General features: G+C 55.6%; 1 protein-coding gene across 1 annotated transcript in view; it reads left to right on the top strand.

Annotated features, from left to right (window-relative positions):
- Nucleotides 1–20,384, top strand: part of CECR2 (CECR2 histone acetyl-lysine reader) — a 103,460-nt gene extending 83,076 nt beyond the window's left edge. Inside the window, exons 8-18 of the mRNA XM_074357900.1 lie at nt 3,790–3,943; nt 8,853–8,982; nt 9,427–9,464; nt 9,545–9,636; nt 9,981–10,107; nt 10,706–11,046; nt 11,479–11,607; nt 11,752–12,580; nt 14,394–15,717; nt 16,408–16,519; nt 16,994–20,384. Of these exons, the coding sequence (XP_074214001.1) occupies nt 3,790–3,943; nt 8,853–8,982; nt 9,427–9,464; nt 9,545–9,636; nt 9,981–10,107; nt 10,706–11,046; nt 11,479–11,607; nt 11,752–12,580; nt 14,394–15,717; nt 16,408–16,519; nt 16,994–16,999 (3,282 nt within the window). The 3' untranslated portion in view covers nt 17,000–20,384. The remainder of the gene's footprint in view (nt 1–3,789; nt 3,944–8,852; nt 8,983–9,426; nt 9,465–9,544; nt 9,637–9,980; nt 10,108–10,705; nt 11,047–11,478; nt 11,608–11,751; nt 12,581–14,393; nt 15,718–16,407; nt 16,520–16,993) is intronic.
- The last annotated feature ends 2,751 nt before the right edge of the window (nt 20,385–23,135 follow it).

Below are 23,135 nucleotides of genomic sequence, written 5' to 3'. Positions count from 1 at the left end.
CCGTGCGGCCTCGGCGTCTCGGCTGCTGTGCGTGGTGAGTGCAGGGAACGTGGAGTCCCCACACCTTTCACAGCAGTGCTGCATCTTCTCTGGAAGGAGACCCAGGGACGGAACTGCTGGATCATACAGTTTGTTGAGGACCCTCCCTACTGTCTTCCTCAGGGGCTGCACCAATTTACATTCCCACCAGCAGTGCACGGGGGCCCCTCTTCCCCACACCCGTGCCAGCACTTGTCCTTTCCTGGCATTTTGGGGAGTCATTCTGACAGGTGTGAGGGGGCACCTCATTGTGGTTTTGATGCATTTCCCTGATGATTAGTGACGTTACCTGTTGGACATTCGTATGTCATTAAAAAAAATCTGTTCAGATCCTTTGTCCATTTTTCAGTCAGATTGTTTCTTTGATGTTGAATTTTATTAGTTTGCATTTTAAAAGATGCTGTAAATTCCTATTACTCAATTATTACATCTTACATGCTTAGTTTAAATACTAATGTATTTTTTTTTTTAAACTAACCAGACAAAAAACTGCATGATTCAATTTATGTGAAATGTCTAGAGTAAGTAAATTCGTAAAGACAGAGTAGGTAGGTTTGTGGTTGCCAGGGGTTGGGGGTGGGGACTGTGGGCCGACTGCTTAGCGGGTACGAGCTTTCTTCTGGGTGGTGAGAATGTTCTGCAGCTTAATACGGATGGGGCTGTACATTGCCACGTGTGCTAAATGGCCCTCAGTTGTATGCTGTAGAGCTGTTAGATTCCTGTGCATTTTTACATGTATTTGACAATGATGCAGTCTCTGCTTTAGCAGCAGTTCTTGGCATTTATAATTTTCCTGGCTTTCAAAACTCGTGCTTCATTGTTATCAAAATACCTTGAACTAGTTAAAAGTTACTTTTAATACTTCATCTTAAAATTTACAAGTGCTAGTAACCTTTTGATACTTGAACATTTTAATTTAGACTTTTAATGGGGACCACATAGTAGTGGGAGTAAAAAGTTAATAAAAATTAAATAATCAGGACACGTAACAGTAGGTAATTTCCCCGGATTAGCTCGGAAGGGGTTGTTCTGGGTCCAGAGGAGTTTCCGTGCTCCCAGAAGGACCTGGGTGACCGGGCACCGTGCTGCTGCCATCCACGTGCCCTCTCTGGCCTTCTCTGTGCGCTCATTCCAGAGCTGGGGTCGCCTTGACCTCTGTCTTGTGACCCAAGTTCTTCACTTAATATTGTGAGCCTTTTATTGTTTCATTAAATATTCCCCAGGAGAAAACAGTTTTTAATAATTACGTAGTAATTATGTAATTTCACCTATTTTTAAACATTTGTGATACTTAGTTTTTCTCTGTTTTACGTAATGTTTTGTTCATCCTGCTCATGGGAAGATTCTTCCTGGCTGTCTCGTTTTTAGGATGAAGTCACAGCATAGTGTAGTGACTGCTGAGGGTTTCTGATTCGTGCATCCAAGTCGTCTTCCAGGAGGTCTGTGCACCCAGCGCGTCGAGGGCGTCCCTCTTACCCCGTCGTGGCGAGGGAATCGCTTTATGATCTCTTAACGGTTTTGTAGGTGAAAAGGCTCTTCCTTTTTGTAGGTGTTTTGCTCTTCCTTGTGATCGTGGGGTTTATCTTCTGTGAATATTGTATTCATGTTCCATGTGTTTTGGGTTGTGAGACATTTCACACATTAAGAACAGTAAATTGTTCTGTTTGAAAGGAATTAAATACAGATATTCTTAGGACTTGTGTAGTGTCATTTTTTCCCTTTCTCCTGCCTTCCGTTGACTTTGTACGTGAAACGCCTGCTGTTTGTTTACCAGAAGATTCTTCAGTGACTTAATATCTATGTTGGTAAGTCACGGCGTGCGTTTCCTTAGTCCGCGCTGAAATGCAGGCTGTGTTTGGCAGCCCTCGGTCCTGGCTGGAGGGAGGACACTTTGTGTGTTCTCACCTGCTGTCCTTTGTTGGGCAGGAGCAAGACACACGTTAGCGCTGTCACGTTTACGTGCGTAACCTGTGGGTGTTACGTACACTTGTTTCCTCTCCCTTCTCACTGGGGCTTGTACAGAAGGCGCTGTGGTTCTCCCCGGACGACATAATTCCTCTGATAAGGCGTGTTTCCCTCTGTCCCCCCTTTCTGCCAGCCTGTGCCTGGAGTCGCTATGCAGCTGGAAAGAACGAGGGCACCTTGTTTTGGTCTCTCTGGTTTGTTAACTGTAGCTGCATTATAGCTTCTCCACTGGGGAGGATGCTGCCAGGGAGGTGAACAAATCTTGGCCTGTGGAGCCGGGCAGGGGGCGGCAGGCTGCTTGCCCAGCACTAGGCGGCGGTGGTGGAGACACTTCTCCAGAAGATCCGTTCTTGGGTGCTGCCAGCGCAGTGGCGTCCCAGGTTCAGACAGGACCGCTGCCCACTCGGGTCGCAGGAGAAAGAGCTTACAGAACTTTAACTCTGTCTGGGTGACTGAGTACAGGGTTGCGTGTGCAGTAATAACGGTCAAATTTTTTCCTTCACTTTTCTTTCTCTTCTCCTACTCATTTCCGACCTTTACCTTGTAGGGAGCAGATTCCGTTAAAGTCAGGCTCGTAGAATGTGGACAGTAAACATGACTTTGAGAAGGTCTGCTGTCTGGGCAACACCACTTCCAAATTCGGAGTCAAATGAGAATTTAAACTCTTTTTAAGGACCGTGAGGAAAATAGCTTAAAATTTCCTCCGAGCGGTTTCAGTGTTTAATGTTGACTTTGTATAAATGACATCTGCCTTCGTCTGTCTTCTCTCTGCATTCAGACCACTTGTGTAATTTCCGCAGAATGAAGATAATCTGGCATAGCAGAGTCTTAGGACTTCTGCTTACCGAAAGGATCTGTTAAGAAATCTTCACATTCCTGATTTAGTTTCACGTAAAATGGGGTAGCTAGTGTTATATTTTGTGTAGGGGATGTGAACCCCCCTTTTGCAGACCCCAATTCATTTTTCTGTGTCTGTGCAGCTCACAGACACTCTCTGTTGCAGGCCACAGCCTCTGCCTCTTCAGTGACAGCCTTAACAGGGCTCTTCCTTGCACGTCAGCACAGAAGTCAAGGGAGGAAGCTGAAAATAAAAACACTTCTGGTTTTAGCTTGAGTGTTGGGCCTGCAGGACGGCTCAGGACTCATCACACTGGGAATACAGAGGGGAACTTGCAGGTTACGATGGAGGAGGTCCTGTGTCCTTTTCTTCCATTTAACGTCTGAGGCAGTCACGTTCCCGCTCACCACCTGACATCATTATGTTAATGTTGTCTGGGTTGAAAAACAAGGGGAAAGCCAGCCAGTCCCTGTACTGCCCTCATCTCCTTGCTGTATTTTCAGGCAAAATGGTGGCCCTTCCCACCGAACTCCCGGTTTTATTCACCTTTTTGTTAGTAGGGAAATGCACAGAAGTTAAGGGCTCCAAGGTTGTGCGTGTGACTGACGCTGTGAGTCTGACAGCTTGCCCTGTTCTCAGTTACGGAGACGAGAGTGCTTCTGAAGGACTAAATCTGAGAGGGGGCTCTCCAGCCTCTTCAGAAGAGGACCTCCCAGAGACTGCAGATATGCAGCTCGCTGGGCCCCAGACTTTTACCCTGTTCTAATCACCGTGTGTTTTAACGTTAGCATGTGTGTGTCCGTTGATTTTACAGATAAGGTTAAGTTGTGGCTAGGATACAAGTCACCCGGCTGTCTGGCACTGTGTGTGGAACAGAACACACAGAAGAGCTCGGGGCCGAGACCACACCACTGTGTACTGACTGTGCGCTTCTTGGCCCCTCACAGGAGACCCCCGTGCTCACCAAAGCAGAGAAGCAGGAGCGCAGGCAGGAGGAGGAGGAGCGGCAGCTGCTCCTGGCCGTGCAGAAGAGGGAGCAGGAGCGGATGCTGAGGGAGGAGCGGAAGCGAGAGCTGGAGGAGAGGGTCAAGGCGGTGGAAGGTAGGGCGGTGCGCACAGGCCCCGCAGCGGCTGCGGGCGCCATCCCGCCCCAAGCAGCCCGGGCTTTCTGCTTCCTGTCTGGGTGGGCCTCGTACCTGTGCTCCTGGGCCCCTGCATTCTCTGGTCTCTCGTCCCCTCTGCGTTCCCCGTGTGGGGTGGAAGAAGGTTCGTTTCACAGAAGTTGCTTTAAGCACAAGGGAGTTGTTTTTAAAGCATCAGGTCTGTCCTGGCCTGCATTACGAGGTCTGGAGTGTGGCCGGCCTCTGCTCTGGGTCTTGGGGCCCCGAGGGCGTCCCCCTGCGTGTGCTGGAGGCACAGGGCAGCAGCTGTCTCCCCGTGAGCTGGGTGGCAGTTGTATTTATAAATGGAACCTGACAAACCGTGGGATGACAGATCGTCTGGCTTCGTTACTAACGGCCAGGGTTGGGGCTCGTCAGACCTGCACATTGGGGGCTCACGGAGCTGAGCCTCGGGCGCCCCCCTCCCGCCCACCTCAGGGCTCCTGGTGGCCAAACACAGAGCAGCAGAGAAGGGGAAAGGAGCACAGGACAGAAGTACCCTCACAGCGGACCGCAGGGATGCAGCACGGGAGGCTGGCATGTGTCTGCTGTCTCTCGTGAAAGAGGGTCCCGTGAACGGGGCAGAGAAAATATTCAGACGTTAATGGTGAAGAATCTTCTTGACTTGATGGAAAAATACAAATCTTAGAATTAGAAAGCAAGATGAGCCGTGAACTGGATGTAACAGACTCGGGAGAACGCCTTACAGAACGTACGCCCGCAGACATTTGAAGTAACCAGTTTGGAAGAGGGCACTTAGAGGATGCTCCGTAACAGAGGTGGACGTCTCGGGAGCCCATGGGACTGGGCTTGTGTTGGTCTCCTGGGTCCTGGCACAAGGACCAGGACTGGGTGTTCGGGGATAGCACAGCTGGCTCCACAGCCCCAGAGGCCGGCTGTCTCAGATCTGGGCGTCGGCAGAGCCCGGGGGTGTGCCCTCCTCTGCCTCCTCCAGCTGCTGGTGGCTCCTGGCATTCCTTCTTTTCTGGTTTCCTCTGAAAACTCAGAATCGAAGGGAACTTCCTTAACCAACATCTGTTTCTAAAGATCTCAACAAACACTGTTGAATTGGGAAGCACTAGAAGGGCTCCCTTTTGAGTCAGGGAGAAGGCAGATTTCCTCTTCCATTGCTTCTGTTCTGAATCGTATTGCTTTGTAGGGGTTTCTTTTCTCAAGTGGGAAATAATGTACCCCTCCCTCAACCCACACACACACACACAGACAATCTAGGGAATGTGTTCGAAACTCCAAGAAAATAGCCAAGAAATTATTGTAACTAATAATAGTTAAGCCAGGGAAGGGCTTCAGGACGGCAGAGTAGAAGGATGTGGCGGCGCCCCCCAGTACACCAGAAAGGCACCTGCACGTGGTGCAGGTCCCACAGTACCTACTAAACTGAAGGTCTTACACAAGTAAAGCTGCAAGAAAATCTCCATGTAACCAGGTTGGCTGGGAGGGGAAAAAATGAGGGGCCCTGCACCCCCGGGAGGAGGCAGGGAAAGAAGAAAGGTTCTCTTGCTCTGGGAGTCCCTTCACCAGTGGGGAGATGAGCTGGGGCAGAGGGGAAGCTTCAGAGGCTCAGAAGAGAGAGCTGGAGCATGTTGTGGCAAGCCAAACGGAGGGAAGCCGGCTCAGAGGATCCCTGTGGTCCCCAGGCTGAGACACAAGCCTGCTGGTGTGTGCCGAGACTGGGTGCTGGAGCTCGGGCTTCGGAGGACGGCCCCAAGGAGAGGACTAGGGCTGGCTGCTGCGAGACAGCCTGAAGGGCCTGGAGTATGGTACGAGCCGAACCTGAGGGCAGCAGAGCCTGGGTCCCCCCTTAAAAAGCCCTGTTGTTAGTGCAGAGAGGCTTGACCAGGCCATAGCAGCTTCCTCCTGTGGCCCAGCCATGGAAGCCCCATTGTTAACGCCTGGGAGCTGTCTCCTTGCTTGTGGCTCTGGGAGGGCTCGCTTGCTCAGGGTTGCCCTCAGGCGGAGGCAGGACTGAAATCTGAGCCCATTCCTAGGGGCCACATGGCTGGGGATGCAGGGCAGAAATTTGAGTCCTGCCCCAGGTGGATTCGGAGGACGCTGGTGCCTTGGTCAGGTCAGTGCCTGCAGGACGTCTGAGCAGAACACTGGTGCACAGCGGGGGCAGGTCAGCGTTAATGACTGTGTGCACATGTGGAGGCGGGCCTGGGGTCTGGGCTCACCTGTAGTCCACGGTGGATCCAGGTGCATGACTACACGCAGCTCTGGTGGGTCCTGGTGCCTGGCTTCAGTGCACCTGCCCTGGTGACTGTAAACACAGGGCCTGAGGGACACCAGGGCTGACTGCCTACATTCTCACATCTGAGGCAGGGCCGAGAGCAGCGCCAACAACGGTGCACTTTGTGAGCCCGCATGACGGGTGACAGGTGACACTACAGAGGGCAACTCCGCGGCCCCTCCCTTGGGTCAGTCTCTCTCGGGTCAGTCTACCCAGGCAATAGAAATAAAAGCAAAAATAAACAAATGGGACCTAATTAAACTTGTAAGCTTCTGCACAGCAGAAGGAAACAATAAACAAAATGAAAAGACAACCCACAGAATGGGAGAAGATATTTGCAAACATTGCAGCTGAGAAGGACTTCATTTCCAGAGTATCCAAACAGCTCATACAGCTCAATTTCAAAAAAACAAGGATCCCAGTGAAAAAATGGGCAGGAGACCTGAACAGACATCTCTCCAGTGAAGACATACGAACGGCCAGCAGGCACACGAAAAGATGCCGGTGGTATCAGAGAAACGCAAATTAAAACTACAGTGAGGTTTCACCTCACATAGGTCAGAGTGGCCATCATTAAGTCCACAAACTAAATGCTGGAGAAGGTGTGGAGAAAAGGGAACCAACCCTCCTATACTGTTGGTGGAAATGCAGTTTGGTGCAGCCGTTGTGGAAAACAGTATGGAGATTCCTCAGAAGACTAAAAATAGACTTACCCTATGATCCAGCAATCCCACTCCTGGGCATATGTAGCCAGAGGGAACTCCAATTGAAAAAGACACATGCACCCCAATGTTCATAGCAGCACTGTTTACAATAGCCAAGACATGGAAGTACCTAAGTGTCCATCGACAGATGACTGGATGAAGAAGCTGTGGTATGTTTATACAATGGAATACTACTCAGCCATAAAAAAGAATAATGCCATTTGCAGCAACATGGATGGACCTAGAGATTATCACACTAAGTGAACTAAGTCAGAGAGAGAAAGACAAATTTTTGATATCACTTATATGTGGAATCTAAAAAAATGACACAAATGAACTTATTTGCGAAACGGAAAAAGACTCACAGACATAGAAAATTTATGGTTACCGGGTTGGGGGAAAAGGGGAGCGATAAATTGGGAATTTGGAATTAGTGGATACACATGCTACTGTAAATAAACAAGGACCTACTATGTGCAGCACGGTAAGTACATTTAGTGTCTCGTAGTAACCTGGGGTAGAAAATGTATCTGTAAGCAGAAATCCAGGTAGCTGGATTGGTTATCATTATACAAATACCAACGTAAATAATCTTTAAAAAGGCAGCATGGCCCCATAGCAGGAAGACCCCTAACGCTCGCAAGGAGGCAGGCTGACCCCAGGCTGGGGCAGGAGCGCGAGGTGAGCCTGGACCCCTGGGGAAAGGAGTCAGGCTGACCCCAGGACGGGGCAGGAGTGCAAGGTGAGCCTGGACTCCCAGGGAGGGGCTCACTTCTTGTGGTGGTGCCTCGGCCTGCGGGCGGCCTGTTGTCAGGACAGACTGGAGGGCACCGGTTTGGGGGACTGCTGCTCAGGGGTCCTGGTGGCCAGCGGAGTGCGTGCTTGTGAGTGCCACGGGACCAGAACCAGCCCCCACCCCAGGCATGGCAGGAGGCAGCAGACCACACTTGTCTTCTGGAGGAGGCTTCCTAGCTGATCGCTGTGGCTGCGGCTGAGGGCCAGGTTTCTAACTAAACCTGCATCTCAGGCCCCCAGCCTCTCCAGAGGCCCCAGAGTGCCAGGGGGCACCCCTGGGTGGCCTGACTGTGGTAGCGGGAGGGACTTCAGTTCCTGGGTCCCCGGGGCCTGAGGAGTGTGGAGGGCTGGTTTAGGGCCGTCCTGCGAGCTTGGGCCAAGGGCAGGGCTCAGGTTGGGCCTGTGGAGTTGCTCTCCCCGGACAGGGGCTGTGGGCATCTTCTCACACTCCCCAGGCCAGGCTCCGTCTGTGACCACCACTCGGGCTCGTGCCGGGGCAGGGGTGGGCCGCAGAGGCAGCTGGTGAGAGTTCAGATGCGCCTGCAAAACCTCGCACGTGTCTGGATTGAGATCTGGTCCTAAACCGGGGATGTGGCCTTTTGTTTGTTTTGTGAGGGGGAGGTAATTGGGTTTGTTTGTTTATGTTTGGAGGAGGTGCCGAGGATTGAACCCGAGACCTTGTGCATGCTAAAGCACGCGCTCGACGCTGAGCCATACTCTCCTGCTGGATGTTGTGTTCTTGAGGAAAAGATAGGAAAGGCCTCTCGTCCTCAGACAAGGGTGATCCCCAGTCTTCCGTTTTCCTTTCCGCCGATTCCACTTTTCTTCTCTCTTGCTCCTCCCTCTCCCCATCCAGAGTCCACCTGCTTACCTCCTGCCCCAACTTGAACTTCATATGACTGAGAGGAAATGGGTCCCACTTGTTTATCATTTTCTTAAAGCATTCCACTATAGAATCGTCCTAATTATCAAAAAGAGGGATGCAGAGGAGGCAGGAGCACGTCATGACATCACTCTGGAGGTCTGTTTCCTTCCGCTCGCGGAGTGTCGGCAAGCATCTGACCTCTAGAGCCCCTGACGCACTATGCCTGTGTCCACCGCAGACCGAGCCAAGAGGAGGAAGCTGAGGGAGGAGAGGGCCTGGCTGCTGGCCCAGGGGAAGGCGCTGCCGCCGGAGCTGTCCCACCTGGACCCCCCGTCCCCGCTGCGGGAGGAGAAGAAGGCTGAAGACCTGTGAGTGTGTGTCCTAGCCCAGGCCCCACGGCAGTCCCCGCGGGCGCTGCCCTGTGCTCGTTCTGCCTCTGCTCTTTCGGGATTGTATTCTTCACCCTTTTTAGGTCTTATATTTCTTTAGATTCTGTTAGATTTAAAAATACTGATTTGAGTGAAATAAAACCTGGGGAAAGGATGTGCTAGTGAGTAACTAACTTTCTAGAGTCGTTAATCAGTTCGAATCATCATGGTCAAGCATCATTCTGTAGATGAGGAAAATGATTTCCCCTTCGTGCTAAAGCATGTGCACCCTCCCCTTTGTAACCACTTCCTGGAGTGTCCTCAGTGCTGCAGACTTGCCTTAGAAGATCTACGGGGGCTGTTCTGGTCTCAGTGCAGTGAGCCATGTGTGCTTGAGCTGAGAGGTGGTCTCGGGTCTGCTAAGCCCTTGTTCTCTGATTACAGCTTTGAGCTGGACGACGCGTTCACGGCCATGTACAAAGGTCAGTTCCTGCGCTCTGGTGCTGTGCTTCTGGTGCTGTGCTCCCGGGAGTGTGAACTAAGCTTTCCTCTTGGCCCTTAGTCCTAGACGTGGTGAAGGCACACAAGGATTCCTGGCCCTTTTTGGAACCTGTGGATGAGTCGTACGCCCCGAACTATTACCAGATTATTAAGGTAGAGGCTGTACTTCAGTCGTGCCTGCTGTGGAGCGCATGTCTCTGGTGGTTGCTGCTGTGTTTGTATCACTCAGGGATCAGAGCTGCTGGATATATTTGAGCAGCCTTTTTTTTTTTTTAAACTTCTGAAAAAATTTTTAAATTTTTTGGGAGAAGGAGGTAGTTAGGTTCGTCTGTTCATTTATTACTTTTGGTGGAGGTGCTGGAGATTGAGGCAGGGACCTGTGCGTGCTAGGCACACACTCTACCCCTGAGCAGCTCTTACCGGTGTGGTTTCTCTGTCTCACGAGGACTCCGAGATGTTTTTTCCAGCGTGTGATTAAGAAATGTGTCCTGTTTTAGGTCCCCATGGATATTTCAAGCATGGAGAAGAAACTGAATGGAGGTTTATACTGTACCAAGGAGGAATTTGTAAATGACATGAAAACTATGTTCAGGAACTGCCGAAAATACAACGGGGACAGTAGTGGTGAGTGGAAGGGGGTTTGCTCCAGACCTTGCACCATTAGGACCAAGAATAAAATGCCTTCTTTTGTAGAAGTACACGCTTCAGGGATTCAGACTTTTCTTTGGGACCACAGAGAGCATGTGTACTGAAGCCCTGGGGGCGGCCGGACCAGACCCTCTCCTGCCTCCATGACAAGAGACGGCTCCCAGGGCCCAGGTTCTCGTGTCCTTGAGATGGCCTGGCTCTGGTGGTTCTGTCTCCATCTTCTGTCGTGTTCAGAACCGCAGAGCAGCTGTCTGATGACAGCCTGTGCTGCCCCAGGGGCAGGACTGGGTGCTGTCACACACTAGCCCCTGGTGCCCTCGTTTCTTTCCTGGGCAGATTCCGTGATTGTGCCTAGTGTCCGCAGGTGAGCCTTGCAGAGAGGTAAATTTGTGCTGGTTTGGGGTGAGAGTCCTGGAGCCAGTGTCCTGGCCACACGGCCTGGAGCCTCTTACACAGAAACCGTGTCCCCGGCTGGTGTCTGGCTCCGCCACATGTTTCCCCAGGGGCTTCCTGTCATTTGCTGGCAGGTGGGCTGTCTCTGGGGGCTGCAAGCTGTGTCCTTGCGTCCCCGTAGAGTACACCAAGATGTCGGATAACCTGGAGCGGTGCTTCCACCGGGCGATGGCGAAGCATTTTCCTGGCGACGACGGGGACACAGACGAGGAGTTCTGGATCAGGGAGGATGAGAAGCGAGAGAAGAGGCGGGGCCGGGCGGGGCGGGGCGGCGGCCACGCCTGCACCCGCTCCCGGGACCCAGAGGGGCCCAGCAGGAGACAGCAGCCCGTGGAGAATGGGGGCAAGTCGCTGCCCCCCGGCCGCCGAGCCCCTTCTGCGCAGCCCCCTCGGGAGGGGGGCGTGTCCCGGCCCCTGCACTGCAGTGGGGGGCCTGGCCAGGCCCCCGCTCTGAACCAGACGGTAAACAGCAGCTCCTGGGAGGTCAGGGTTGGGGGCGGAACAGCCTTCCCCGCTGGCCCCTCTTCCAAAATGGTTTTCCTGCATGTCAGTGATCTCTTCTCCCCCATCTGTCCCTCACTGGTTCTCCTTTATTTTAAACCCTTCTTTCTCTCACTCGTTTGAACCTCACATTCTCAATGTGGGCAAAAATTTGAATTAAAAAACTCACTCCTTTTGAAAGTAAAAGGCACATAGGTGCACACAGTACATGAAGTTTCCTGGTGGGAGCGGCTGGGGAAGCACTGTGTGAGGAGGCTCTGGGGTGAGGGGCAGTGGAGGGATGCACTGCCCTGCGAGCACCTGCTCCAGGCCGCTGGGTGTGGGTGCCTTCTTCCTCTGGATGTGAGGGACCTGCTTTCTCTCTTCTCCTTGCCCTTCCTCAACGCCCTCCAGAGGCCGGCAGTGCAGGGGGCTTTTTGTCCTCTGCGAGGGTCGGAGCTTCCTGCCACGCGTGTCTCCTCTGGAGCCCCAGAGCTGCGTCCCGGAGGGCCTGGGCAGCAGCATCCGCCTTTAGCAGTGCAGGTAAGCAGGCTGCTGAGAGGCGCAGCTGCCGGGGTGAGTTCCAGAACTCATCATTTCCTCTTGCCTTGGGGTCAGCACGTCACGGGATCTGCCTTGTTCTGTGGGTCTGGTGAGCTCTGCTGTCTTCTCTCTCCTCATTCCCAGCCTCCAGCTGGAATTAACCACCAACGAGGACCCGGGCGAGGCATCCCAGATGAGAAGCCCATGTGTGGGGCGCTGGGGCACCTCGCCGACGTGGGACCACCTCCTGGACCCCTGCAGCTCAGGCAGATGAGCGGCCCCAGTCAGGATGGAAACGTGTATCCCGCCGCTCATTTCCAGCCAGGATTTATTCCTCCCAGGCACGGTGGGGCCCCGGCCCGGCCCCCAGACTTTCCTGAGAGCTCGGAAATGCCTCCTAGCCACATGTACCAGTCGTACAAGTACCTCAATCGAGTGCACTCTGCTGTCTGGAACGGGAACCACGGTGCTACAAACCCAGGACCCCTGGGGCCAGATGAGAAGCCCCCCGTGGGGCCAGGACCCTCTCACCCGCCTCGCACTCTTGGGCACATGATGGACACCCCCGTGATGAGACCGCCCCTCCCACCAAACCAGTGGCCTGACCACTCGGGCTTCCTACCTCATGGAGTCCCTTCTCCGGGGTTCCTGCGACCACCCTGTAAAGCTGGCGGACATCGGTTGCAGCCACCTCCATCCCCAGCGCCAGGGTCTCTGTTTGGAGCCCCCGCCCAGGCCATGCGGGGGGTGCAGGGCGGGGACTCCATGATGGACAGCCCGGAGATGCTTGCCATGCAGCAGCTGTCCTCCCGTGTGTGCCCGCCAGGCGTGCCTTACCGCTCCCGCCAGCCTGGCCCCCCACCTCTGCCTGGCCCTTTCACACAGCTTGCTCATTCGGCCCCCAGGCCTGCCCTGGGGGGCCCTGGGAGGATGCAGGACAGCAGTGGAACACAGGAGCCTGAGGACGGCCGAGGTAATCCCCAGCCCCCTCCATCCGACCCCTGGCTCCCCAAGCTGTCAGTTCACACACAACGCCAGGTGGCATGTGGGCTGGCCTCCAGCCTCGCTGTCCTCAACTCCGTGGGGCTGAGCCAGTCATGGCGCAGAAGGCTTTCTGGCGACGATCACGTGGGTGGTGCTCAGGCACTCTGTGAGACTTTAACCTGTAACTCGCTTAATTCTCAGAACAAGCCTTTGCGGGAACAATTTTTATTATCCTTATTTTTACAGATGGAAAATCGAAGGCACAAAGGCAGTAGGTTATTTGCCTTCATCTAGCTCCAAACTGGTGGAGCTGAGGTTTGAACCAGACACTCGGGCCCTGGCGTCCTTGCCGCAGCCATGTGTCATCCAGCGGCACCTAAAATTACTGTCCTGAGCGTTCCCGCTGTGAGAGGTGTGCACAGTGCTCTCCGTGCGGTCCAGTTCTTGCATCTCGTCCACCCCACGGGGGCGTGTCTGTGCCCACTGAGTCAGGACAGTGAGCGCTGGCACATCTCGCGGGAATGTGTTGGAGGTGCCGTCGAGGGGGGCGGACCTCAGGCTGCGGGAGGAGGATGACAGGGCCTCTCTGTGGTGGAGGCTTATTTCTGAGATAGACGTCCAGCCTGTGTTGCCTGTATCAGTGAAGGGGGGTGGCTGGGCCTTCTGCAGGACACGGTGACGGCTCCCTGTGAGATTTCAGCGCTGCTTCCGAGCAGAGGCCCCCTCTGGACTTTCCAGTAATGATTTCAGGCAAGTCTGGGGTTTAGAGCTTCAGAGGAAGAGCCCCACGGTGAAGCCTTGGCGCGCTCACGTTGACGGAGGAAAAGCACACACTTAACTTTCAGTGGACAGCTTGTGCCTTTGACCTTTAAGCAGCTTTAGCCCATCAGCACCTGGGACTCTGGTTGATCTTCAGTGTCGTGAATGTTCTTTTTTTTTGGGTATTATTCATTCTATAGATTTTTTGTTTTAAATTGAAGCATAGTTAGTTTACAGTATTGTTAGTTTTTGGTATAGAGCATAGTGGTTCAGTTGTATTATACATATGTGCTCTGTCACGCTCTGTCATTGTAGGCTATTACAAGGTACTGCGTGTCGCTCCCCGTGCTGTATACGCGTGGGGTTTTGTCTGCACGATGACTGTAGTGCTGCGTGTTGTGGTTAATAGTTGGTATCCCATTGTGCATTCTTGATTTTCCCCTTAAGCTTTGACCAGGGTCGTTTTTGACCCTACCTGGCCAACAGCTCCCTCCTACTTGAGACCATACTTACGGGTGAATGCAGTAGCACAGTGCAGAATTCCGAGCTTGTCATCAAGCCCTTGAGCCTAGTAATTTGTGCACTGAGTTCTTGTAATATGTGGGAGGTGCCTTTTGAGTTCTTGCTGTAGGCATCCAAAGTGAGTATTTTCATTCACTCAGCACTGACTGAGTCCCCATTTTGTGCAAGCACTAGGCATGATGGAAATCAGAACTAGGTCCCTGCTCCCTTGGGGCTGGTGTCCTGACTGGCAGAGCCGGGGACTGGCCTTCCCCGCGTGTCCGCCGTGCCCTGGTCCTTCTCAGTGTGGCAGGCCTGTGCTTCCAGCACCCTGTGTCACATGCACCCCCTTGGGGCCATGGGCTCGGGTCCAGGAAGGATGTTGCCGCTCCTTGGCAGACCTTATGGGGGCTGCAGGCGTCCCCCTCGTCCTGTGAGGGAGTGTGTCAGGGTCACCCTGCGTGCACAACATCTGACCACCTGTCTGTCGTCTGCTGTCATTTCGGCTCCTGAATTGCGGTTTTGTCTGGTTTTTCTTGCAGCAGACCCCTTGCCTGGGCTGGAGGAGAAACCAGCGAGCGTCGGTGCTTTGGAGGGGGTGTTCCTCAAACAGCTACCTCACCCCACAGCCCCCCTGCAGACCGACTGTGCCCGGCGGAGCTCGCCCCGGGGAAGGGACTCGGAGGCCCCCGAGCTCAGAGGCGAGCTGGGAGAGCCTGGAGGCAGCTGTAAAGGGAGCACGGGCAGGAACGCCTGGCCGTCGGGGGGCAGCTTCGCCAGCCCCGCTGCCCCAGGCTGCACCCTGGCCGACCGGGGGTCGCTGCCCGAAAACGGAGTGAGGGTGGAAGCCTCGCCGTGCGGGTCAGAGGGCAAGGGCCTTCGTGGAGGTGGTTCAGAAGAGCCGCTCTGCCCCAGGGGCCGGGCACTGAAGGAGGCTGTGCCGCCCGGTGCAGACCCCGCCTGCTCCCCGCTGTACGTGCCCGGCCTGGAGTACCCCAGCTCAGCCGCACGATACCACATCAGCCCCGGCCTGCAGGCTTTGGGCACTGTGATGGGGGGCAAGCCCCCCGCCCCGCCCCCTCAGCCTTTCCCCCCTCGCGCGTTCCAGTCTCACGACCCTCATTCTGGAGTCTTTCCCCGGTACCGCCCCCACCAGGCACTGAGGTTCCCCTACCAGCCTGCGCCACAGCCCTCCTACCGCCACTACCCGCGGACCTACTACTCCTGCCCGCAGGGCCTCCACGACTGGCAGAGACCCCTCCCCGCCCCAGGAAGCCCCAGCGGGGCCCTCTTCTCGGATAAGAGCGCCGCGGCCGGTCTGCAGGGCTGTGAGGCGCTGAGCTCTGCCTTAACCCCCCCGACCCGAGTGCACGCGGTGGCTGCCAAGACGGCCACGGCTGAGGGGCAGAACCCTGGCCCCGAGGAGGAGAAGCCGGATGAGTCTGTGGAGAGGCCCGAGAGTCCCAAAGAGTTCTTAGACCTGGACAACCACAACGCGGCTGCCAAGCGACAGGGTTCACTGTCAGCCAGCGAGTATCTTTACGGAACGCCCGCTCCAGCACTGAGCTCGGGCGTGGGGTTCGGTTCGTCCGCTTTCCCACCGCAGGGCGTGATGCTCCAGACGGCACCTCCTTACCTTCCCCCGCGGCCGGCCGGCCATTTCCAGCCTGGCGCCTACTCCTCCCCCGTGGCGGCTCCCCCGCCTCACCACCCGGCAGCTGCCCAGCCCAACGGCCTCTCCCCGGAGTGCCCTGTCTACCGCTGCCCGGAAGAGGGCCTGGGTCATTTTCAGGCTGTGATGATGGAGCAGATCAGCTCGGGAAGTGGAATGAGGGCGCCTTTCCAGGAAATGTACAGACCATCTGGGTAAGGGGCCTCAGTGCTGTCTCCCGAAAAAAGAGCAGATGTTTTCAAATCAGTGACATACAAAAGTTGGTCAGATGGAGTTGTTTTACGCTAACGTTCTGAAGCCTAATCATGGGCTTGAGAGCCTTGGCGCCCCTCCCTGAGCCTCAACCTTCCCCCAGGCCCTCCACGTTTAGCGCTGGCTGCGTGTGTGTGTACGTCTCTGAACATGCTCCGTTTCGTGTCTTGGCCTTGTATTTGAAGCCAGTAGAGAGTGGGTTGCAGACAAGCTGGGTCCCAGGGGTCAGGTGTTCCGCTCCCCTGGAGCATGGCCAGGGCAGCAACCTCGGCTGCCCCTGTTGGGAGTCTTCCTGACATGTCCTCACAGCTGCTGCCTCCTGGGTCCCCATCCAGGGTCACGGATCACACGTGGTTGTGGCATCTGAGTAGTCTCTTAATTTACACTCTTGGTTTTCCTTTGGCTTCTCAAAGACTCGAGCCAGTTCTCCGGTGAGAGTGCCCCAGGCCCTGGGTTCTTTTCACTTCCTGTAGAGTCAGGCTAACCTGGGTTGGATGCTGCTGCGCCACACCTGGAGCATATGTGTCTGCCCCAGTCCTGGTGGTTCCCGGTGCGGGGTGATTAAGGCAGCGTCTGCGGGAGGTTGTCGTGATCCAGGACTTCTCCTTCCTAATCAGCACTTGTCCCTCTAGGATGCAGGTGCACCCGGCGCAGCCACGGCCCTCCTTCCCAAAGACGCCGGCAGCCGCGGCATCGCAGGAGGAGCTGCCCCCACACAAGCCGCCCGCACTCCCTCTTGATCAGGTCAGGGTGATCCATGCTGAGGGCTTCTCTGCATCCTCCGCGTGCTTGAGTTCGTGGCTGTTGGTGCAGGAGCTTCCACTGGGTGGTGCTTTAGTCTTGGGGCCCGGGCGGGCGGCGCCCTGGGGAGGGGCATCCTCAATCCCCACCTGTCCCCTCCTCCCTTCCTTGTGGTACCAGCTGTGTGGGGCTGGCCGCACCCTCCTTCTCCCAAGCTGGCTGCCGGTATTTCTTTGGATTTTGGGTTTGAGTCCCTTGTGCTGTGTCTTCTCTCACCCCCTGCCTGCCCTTGGCATCTTCTTCGCTCCCTGGGGGAGCTGGGGGGCTGGTCCAGGGGCCAGAACACAAGAGCCCAGGCTCGTGTGACTGATGAACTGGTTCTCCCAGACGGAGGGGGTACAGACAGCTCCTTGGTTTCATTCTTAACAGTTAACACATGTTAATTTTTTTTAATTGCCTCTATTTTGCTTGCCTCAGAGCTAGTCCAAGGAGGAAGTAACCCCCAAGAAAGGAAACTGCACACGACCAGCATGGAGATCCGGGTCGCGGCCCCCCACCTCCGCTCCTCTCCCAGCGCCTGGACGTGCCCTCCTCACTGATGCACCAGCTCTTGAGGACCTGGGCCCATCGTGGAGAACAGATGAGCTGGACCCAGGGTGGCGTTTCCAGGCCCTGAGACTCTGGTTCAGGGAAAACCATTAAACTTGGGGGCGGTGCTTGGGGGCTGCCTGGGCAGCCACTCTCAGGTATACACTGGGGAAGGGACGCTCGTAGTGGTGACGTGTGTGGAGCTGGGTCCAGTTTACAGAGTTTTCATGTTGCCTTTAAGATGATTTCTGTTGGTGGTGAATGTATTGTACATAAAGCAGGTGGGGCGGGGTGGGGGGGACATGCAGTCTGACCTGCGAGCACACAGCGCTGCAGGACCCTCCTGTTTACAGTCCTGTCACTCTCACTCTGGGGAGCTGGAGCGGAGGCAGGGAAGGCCGCTGTGTCAGCTGAGTGGGTGGCTGCAGGGCCCACACCTCCCAGGAGCTCAGCCCAGAGACGGCGGCCCTCTCGCCTGCCCAGGGCCTGGTCTGAGAGCAGAGCTCCTCCTGGCTGGCCGGCTGCCCTGCAGGTAGTTGCAAACCAGCATCAGGGACTGGGATCACTGGAGTGCTTGCTTGTTGGAAGGTGCAATGATGCGTCCCCGTCACAGCCCTGCCCGGCCTGTGGTCTGGAAGGCGTCACCGCTTTCTGGCACGAATCACATTTTGTGGAAGTGACTACTCAGGTTTGTATATGTTTAGTATCAATAAAGAAACTGCACAGTTTTTAATAGGAAAAATTATTCTGTAGATTTAGGAATATTTCGGTATATATAGTTCTTATTCATTTTATGTGAATCATAGTAAAATAAGTCATAGTGATTTAAATAGCTGTCAGGAACAGGTCTTGGAAGTCACTTGTCTGTCTGTGATAGGAGACAGTCTCACAGTATTACTTTATTACAGTTTTAGACACGAAATACACTGGATTCTCCCTGCTTAGCATTCTTTGATTTTAGCTATGATACCACCAAAGTTAGGCCTCGTATGTTTAAAACTTCCGAATATCCCACAAAGGAAAAAAAGGAACCGAGGAAGGTGCCCTGAAATTACAGGTTTTGTAAAGATGAGCATGTTCTAAAGCATGCCGTGGGTAGCAGAAAAGCCTCCATAAACCTTGATCTGTGCTTGCTTCTTGTGTGTTCAGCCGTGGGAGGGGCCAGTAGCACCGCACCGTCCAGGCCCAGCGTCCTGGGTGGAGTGGGAGTGGACTGTGCTTTCAGTAGGAAAAGAAACAAGCCAGGTGCGTGCACTGTGTCCGGGCAGAGCCCAGGCCCCGGGCTGTGAGGTGAGGCTGAGGCCGGGCTGAAGGCTGGGACGCCCCACACACACACGAGCGTGGCTTGTCCTCGAGTTAGGTGTGCAGTTGAGTGGAGCGTGCTTGGGGCCGTGCGCTCAGCTGCCCCTAGTCTCATTAGAGCTGTGTCACCACCGCGACGTGGTTCAGGAGGCTGGGGTGCCAGGCCAGTCCTTGAGCTGCAGGCGTGCGCATTCTGCTGCCCGTGCGTCTGGCTAGCGGGCCCGAGCCCTGCTCTGGGCCCGAGTGCTCGCCTCGCTTGCAACTGGTTTGGGCGCGGGGCTGCGGGCTCCTCGCTGTGTGGAGCCCAGAGGCCTGGGGCAGGGGTGGGAGGGGACCACAGTGGTTTCGCCCTTTCCTTCCACCCTGGTGGTGTCTGGCCGCGGTGCGCACACCCTGAGGTGGCCTCGCCCCCAGCCCCCCCCCCCCCCCCCCCCCGTTGCCAGAGAGAAGCTGTGAACGGTGTAGGAGTTGGTGAGCCCTTGGCCTCCTCCCTCCCACGTGTGCGCAGAGGTGAGCACAGTGCCTCCCATCACTGAGCCCGGCTGCGTCCACGTGGGGTCTGGGCACCAAGGCCTCGTCCTGTGGCCGCAGGGCCGGGCCCCTGCTGGTCTGTGAAGGGCAGGCTGTGGCCGCTGTCCCCCGGCAGGGCCCCTCTTCTCCCGTGTCCCGCGCAGACGCCCAAGCCGCCTTCCCCCAGGGAGTGACGCTGCTGTGATTTGCTGTGACGAGAAAGTCATGTGTGGGGAGGGCTGGGAAGCCCCCTCAGCTGGAAGGACCCTCCTGTTGGGACCACTGCCCTTGTCAGGTGTCCAGGAGGGTTACGTTCACGGCTCACCTTTGTAGAGTGTTGAGTTAGAAACCGTTTCCCCAAGACCCAGAAGTAAAAATCCAGAGACAAGCAGAGCCTTTGGGAAGATTTTTGTCCAGGGCTTTTTCCCCCTCAGAGCCTGTCCATTTGAAAAGTAGCTGTTGGCGGAAGTTCATCGAGATAGATACATTTGGAGAATAAATCAGGACAGAATATGCAGGTTCCCCTTCGTTTAACTTTTCCCGTCCCTCCTTTGAAGAGTGAAATTAACGCCGCTGCGTCCGTCTCCCCTTGTGGGGGGGGTGTGCCTGTTGTCGGCAGGACCTCATTTCCCAGGAGCCCCGGTCCACCCTCTCAGAAGGCAGACTTCCACTCGCGTTTATTGAAAGCCTTCAGACCTCAGCCATCCGGCCCCCAGGCCTGGGCTGTGGGCCTGCCGCCTCGTCGCTCCTGTCAGTTCCTCTGGGTCCAGGACACCCAGCCTCACCCTGGCCCAGCATTTTTCTTACTTTTTTTAAGTGGTAGCTCTGATCTACATTTACACAATGCGCTCAAGTCCTGATTGGAAATTCCTCAGAAAACATAACCCAGCAGCCCCGAGAAGAGGACAGAGCCTGGTCCACCTCCAGCCTGGTCCAGAGAGTCCGGCCTGCTCAGGGGCCGGGATGCTGGGACCACTCTGTCCCTGGGGCCTGGGCCCTCCCTGCTGTGCCCCGAGTGGGGCTGGCCCCGCCTGTCCCCCGGCTGCTCCTCCCCGCGGGGCTTCCCAGGCCTGGGCCCGCAGATGGTGAGCGGGCGTCTCCCCCGTCTCCCTGGGGACTGAAGGAGAATTGCCTCAAGCCAGCTAATTGTCTGTGTCCTCGCTGAAGAGGGCGGGTGGGTCCAGGAGTGCGTCGCTGGGCGCTGGGCCCCCTGCTGCAGGGGCCCGTGAGCTTCCCTGGCCTGCACTGGGAGGGGGGTGCTATTTATTTTTATAGCGTGTATGTTTTGTCTGGTCTGCTGTTTCCCTGTTTCACTGAGAGCCACACTTACCTCAGGAGTTAGTTCGATACTGTGTGTTGGATAATTTTTTTAAAGAACTTTTTAAGAAGCTTTTCGATCCCTGGAGGTCTGTAGATTTATTTCCATATGAACTGGTTATTTTGTATAAAGCACATTCTTATAACAGCACAGCTCTGACACGCGTGGTTGTGTGTGTCTGTGTCACTTCATCCTCGGGGCGGACTCCCATCAGGACCCAGGGGTGAGCTGGGCCCCGGTACCGTCACCTTGGTTTGGGGGATGGGGGCTGTAGGGAACGGCCCAGCCAGGCCTGTCTCACCCTCCTCGAGTGTCCAGCCCTTGGCGCCGGCACCGTCTTGGACCCCCGGGTTACGCTGGTTGTGGTCTCCCTCCAGACGCTGGACCCGGGCCGCAGGCGAACTGCAGTTGGTGGGAAAATGGTGGAGCCCCTGTGACCACGAGAGGCCAGGAGAGGGGGCTTCCAGCCTTCCAGTGCTCTCCTTCCTGCCCAGTTTAGTCTTCACTCTGGGTTCCTGGGAGGGCATCTGTCGTTGGGGGAGGGGCGTCAACAGAAAGGAGCTGTACCATCAGTCGGCTTTCTTCTGAGACCAAGACTCCTGGGTGGTTTTATCTTCAAATAACTGGCCTTGTCAGTAATGTCTCCCAGTAAAACGTCTACCACGAGCGTCCCAGCTCCAAATCTGTTCTCCACGCAGCTTTATACCTTCAAGCATCACAGCCTGGAAAACGTGAACAACTTGACTCCAGACTGGAATTCCCAGCGGCACCCTCCTGCTGTGGCGAGAATGCCTCACCACACGCTGCCGTGCAGCTCTGTCCCATGGTCGCTCTGTCCCCAGCAGGAACCTAGCTGAGTGCCCTTAGGGTGCCTCCCTCAGTATCTCAACAGGACCAAAACAAGCTCCTCCCAGAGGCCCGTGTCCCAAGCCCCGGTCAGCGGCTGGTGCTGACCCAGCCCTGTTTTCAGAGCCGCTGTTAAGCCCCCCACCGTGGTTTCCGCCCTGACACCAACATTATCCTACCCCCGGGCTGCTTGCTTCAACTTGGAGCGTGCAGAAGCTGCAGGGCAAGGTTTAGGGGAAAGGAAGGGAGCCGGTCACAAGTTGTCGATGAAGATTACTCTTGGAAGTTCCGCAGGAGCCTTCCGTCCTCACGCTTGGAAACAAACCAGAGGCCGTCTTGTGAACATCGTGTGTCTCCAGACAGTCCCTGTGGTTGGGAGGTCCCCTTGGGGCTTGGGGTCCTCGTGTCATAGTCAGCATACTCACCGCACTCACTGAAATGAGGTGCTTTTCACCGCATTGAGCAGTTACCCAGTGCCAGGCTCCTGGAGGCGACTTCACCCCAAAGTCTGGAGAGGAGAATGGCCTGCGGCAGACATCCAGGTGTCCACTCTGCCCCGGCCCCCGGGCGGTCTCCCCCCAGCCGCATGGTCTTCCCTTGCGCTTTGAAAGGGGGAGCCTGTGCATCTGTTTTGGTGCCCCCTCTTCCAAGGCTCACTCCTGGTTTCCTTCGGCGGTTCCGGCAGGAGTCTTCAGTGCGGGTGGACTACATGGTGCTAGCTGAGAGGGCAGCTGGGGAGCCCTGGACCTGGCTGCGTGTGGCAACCGAAACCCCTGCATCCGGGGTACGGGTGTAAGTTCAGGTGCCTTGGGGAGGCCTTCTTGCTTCTAGAACAGCATTGCCTGCTGCTGGAATCTTGGAATTGAACCTCGTTCTGGACAGCTAGTGGCAAGGACGAAATAATCAGTCCAGCCAGTTAGAGCTGGATGTTAATTTTAAAAGCTCTGGAATCGGTCCCTTGGGTTATACTCAAGTCTTTTGCTTTGGGAAGGAGTTGAGTTGGCAGGAAAGCAAGGATCCGTCCCAGCCCCCAGAACTAAGATGAAGCCCGGATCACCATCCCGTTCTCAGTGTTTATTAAATACCCTGTGTGCCTGGCACTCAGCAGTTACCAGCGGTACAGAAGGAAAAATACAGCTTCGTCAGCAGACTGCGCAATAAAGGGAGCAGAACCGAGCCGAACGGATGCAGTGCTGGGCTGACAGCTGTCTTCCCTCCTGGTGGTGGACTCCGGGCGGAGGGGGTTGACGGCTGGTTCCCTTCGGTCTCTGCCTAGTTTTCTCTGAGTCCTTATTCTAGCTTGAATCCCTCCCTCCCCTTTCACCCTGCTCCTCACGGACTGAACTAAAGTGACGAGAACGCAGAAAATTCCACCTCCAGAAACCCGTGTGACGTGAAAGGCCATTACCTAGAGACGGCACTGGAGTGCAGGGATGGAACTGGCTTGGAGGGGCCCTGCGTGAGCCCGCCTCTGCACTCCCCGGGAGTCGGGGGTCCTTGTGGTCCCGCGACCCAGTGATGGTTCTGGGCGTCCCCTGAGGGTCGTTAGAAATGCAGATTCTGAATCTGAATCAAAGAGAGATGGGGTCTCGGCGGCCTATATATACCTGGTGGTTCTGATGCAAACGAGTCTGGGGGCTGCAGGCCTCAGGTTGGCTGGTCTGACCCGATGACGGTGTCACTGATAAGCTGGGAAGTTCGCCCCACGCTCTGCTGTTGGCTGTGAAGGTCGCTCTGTTCCAGGCCCGGGAAGGACTGGGAGTGGGCCGGCCCCGCCCCTGACGCCTGCCTCTGCTTCCCCGTCCCATCATCAGACCGCTGGGCACTCCGGCGTCTTGCTGTCCTGTTGTTTCTGCTGTCTGTCCACCCGTTTACTCCCTGTGATCTCCCAGAACTGCTGTTGTGATTATTCAGCAGACTCTAGTGGCCCTGTGTTTGGCTTTGCAATGCCCTAAGCCTACGGTTGCCAGTCTAGGCTGCTGGGGCCGACCCCCAGGAGGTTTTCTTTGGTCTGGGGTGCAGCCTGGGCGTCAGGACTTTCCAGAGTTTCCCTGG

Source organism: Camelus bactrianus, chromosome 34, assembly GCF_048773025.1.
Source record: "Camelus bactrianus isolate YW-2024 breed Bactrian camel chromosome 34, ASM4877302v1, whole genome shotgun sequence".
In the NCBI taxonomy this organism is placed as follows: Eukaryota; Metazoa; Chordata; class Mammalia; order Artiodactyla; family Camelidae; genus Camelus; species Camelus bactrianus.
Note: the sequence above shows the minus strand (reverse complement) of the source record. Positions and strands in the feature narration are given on the sequence as shown.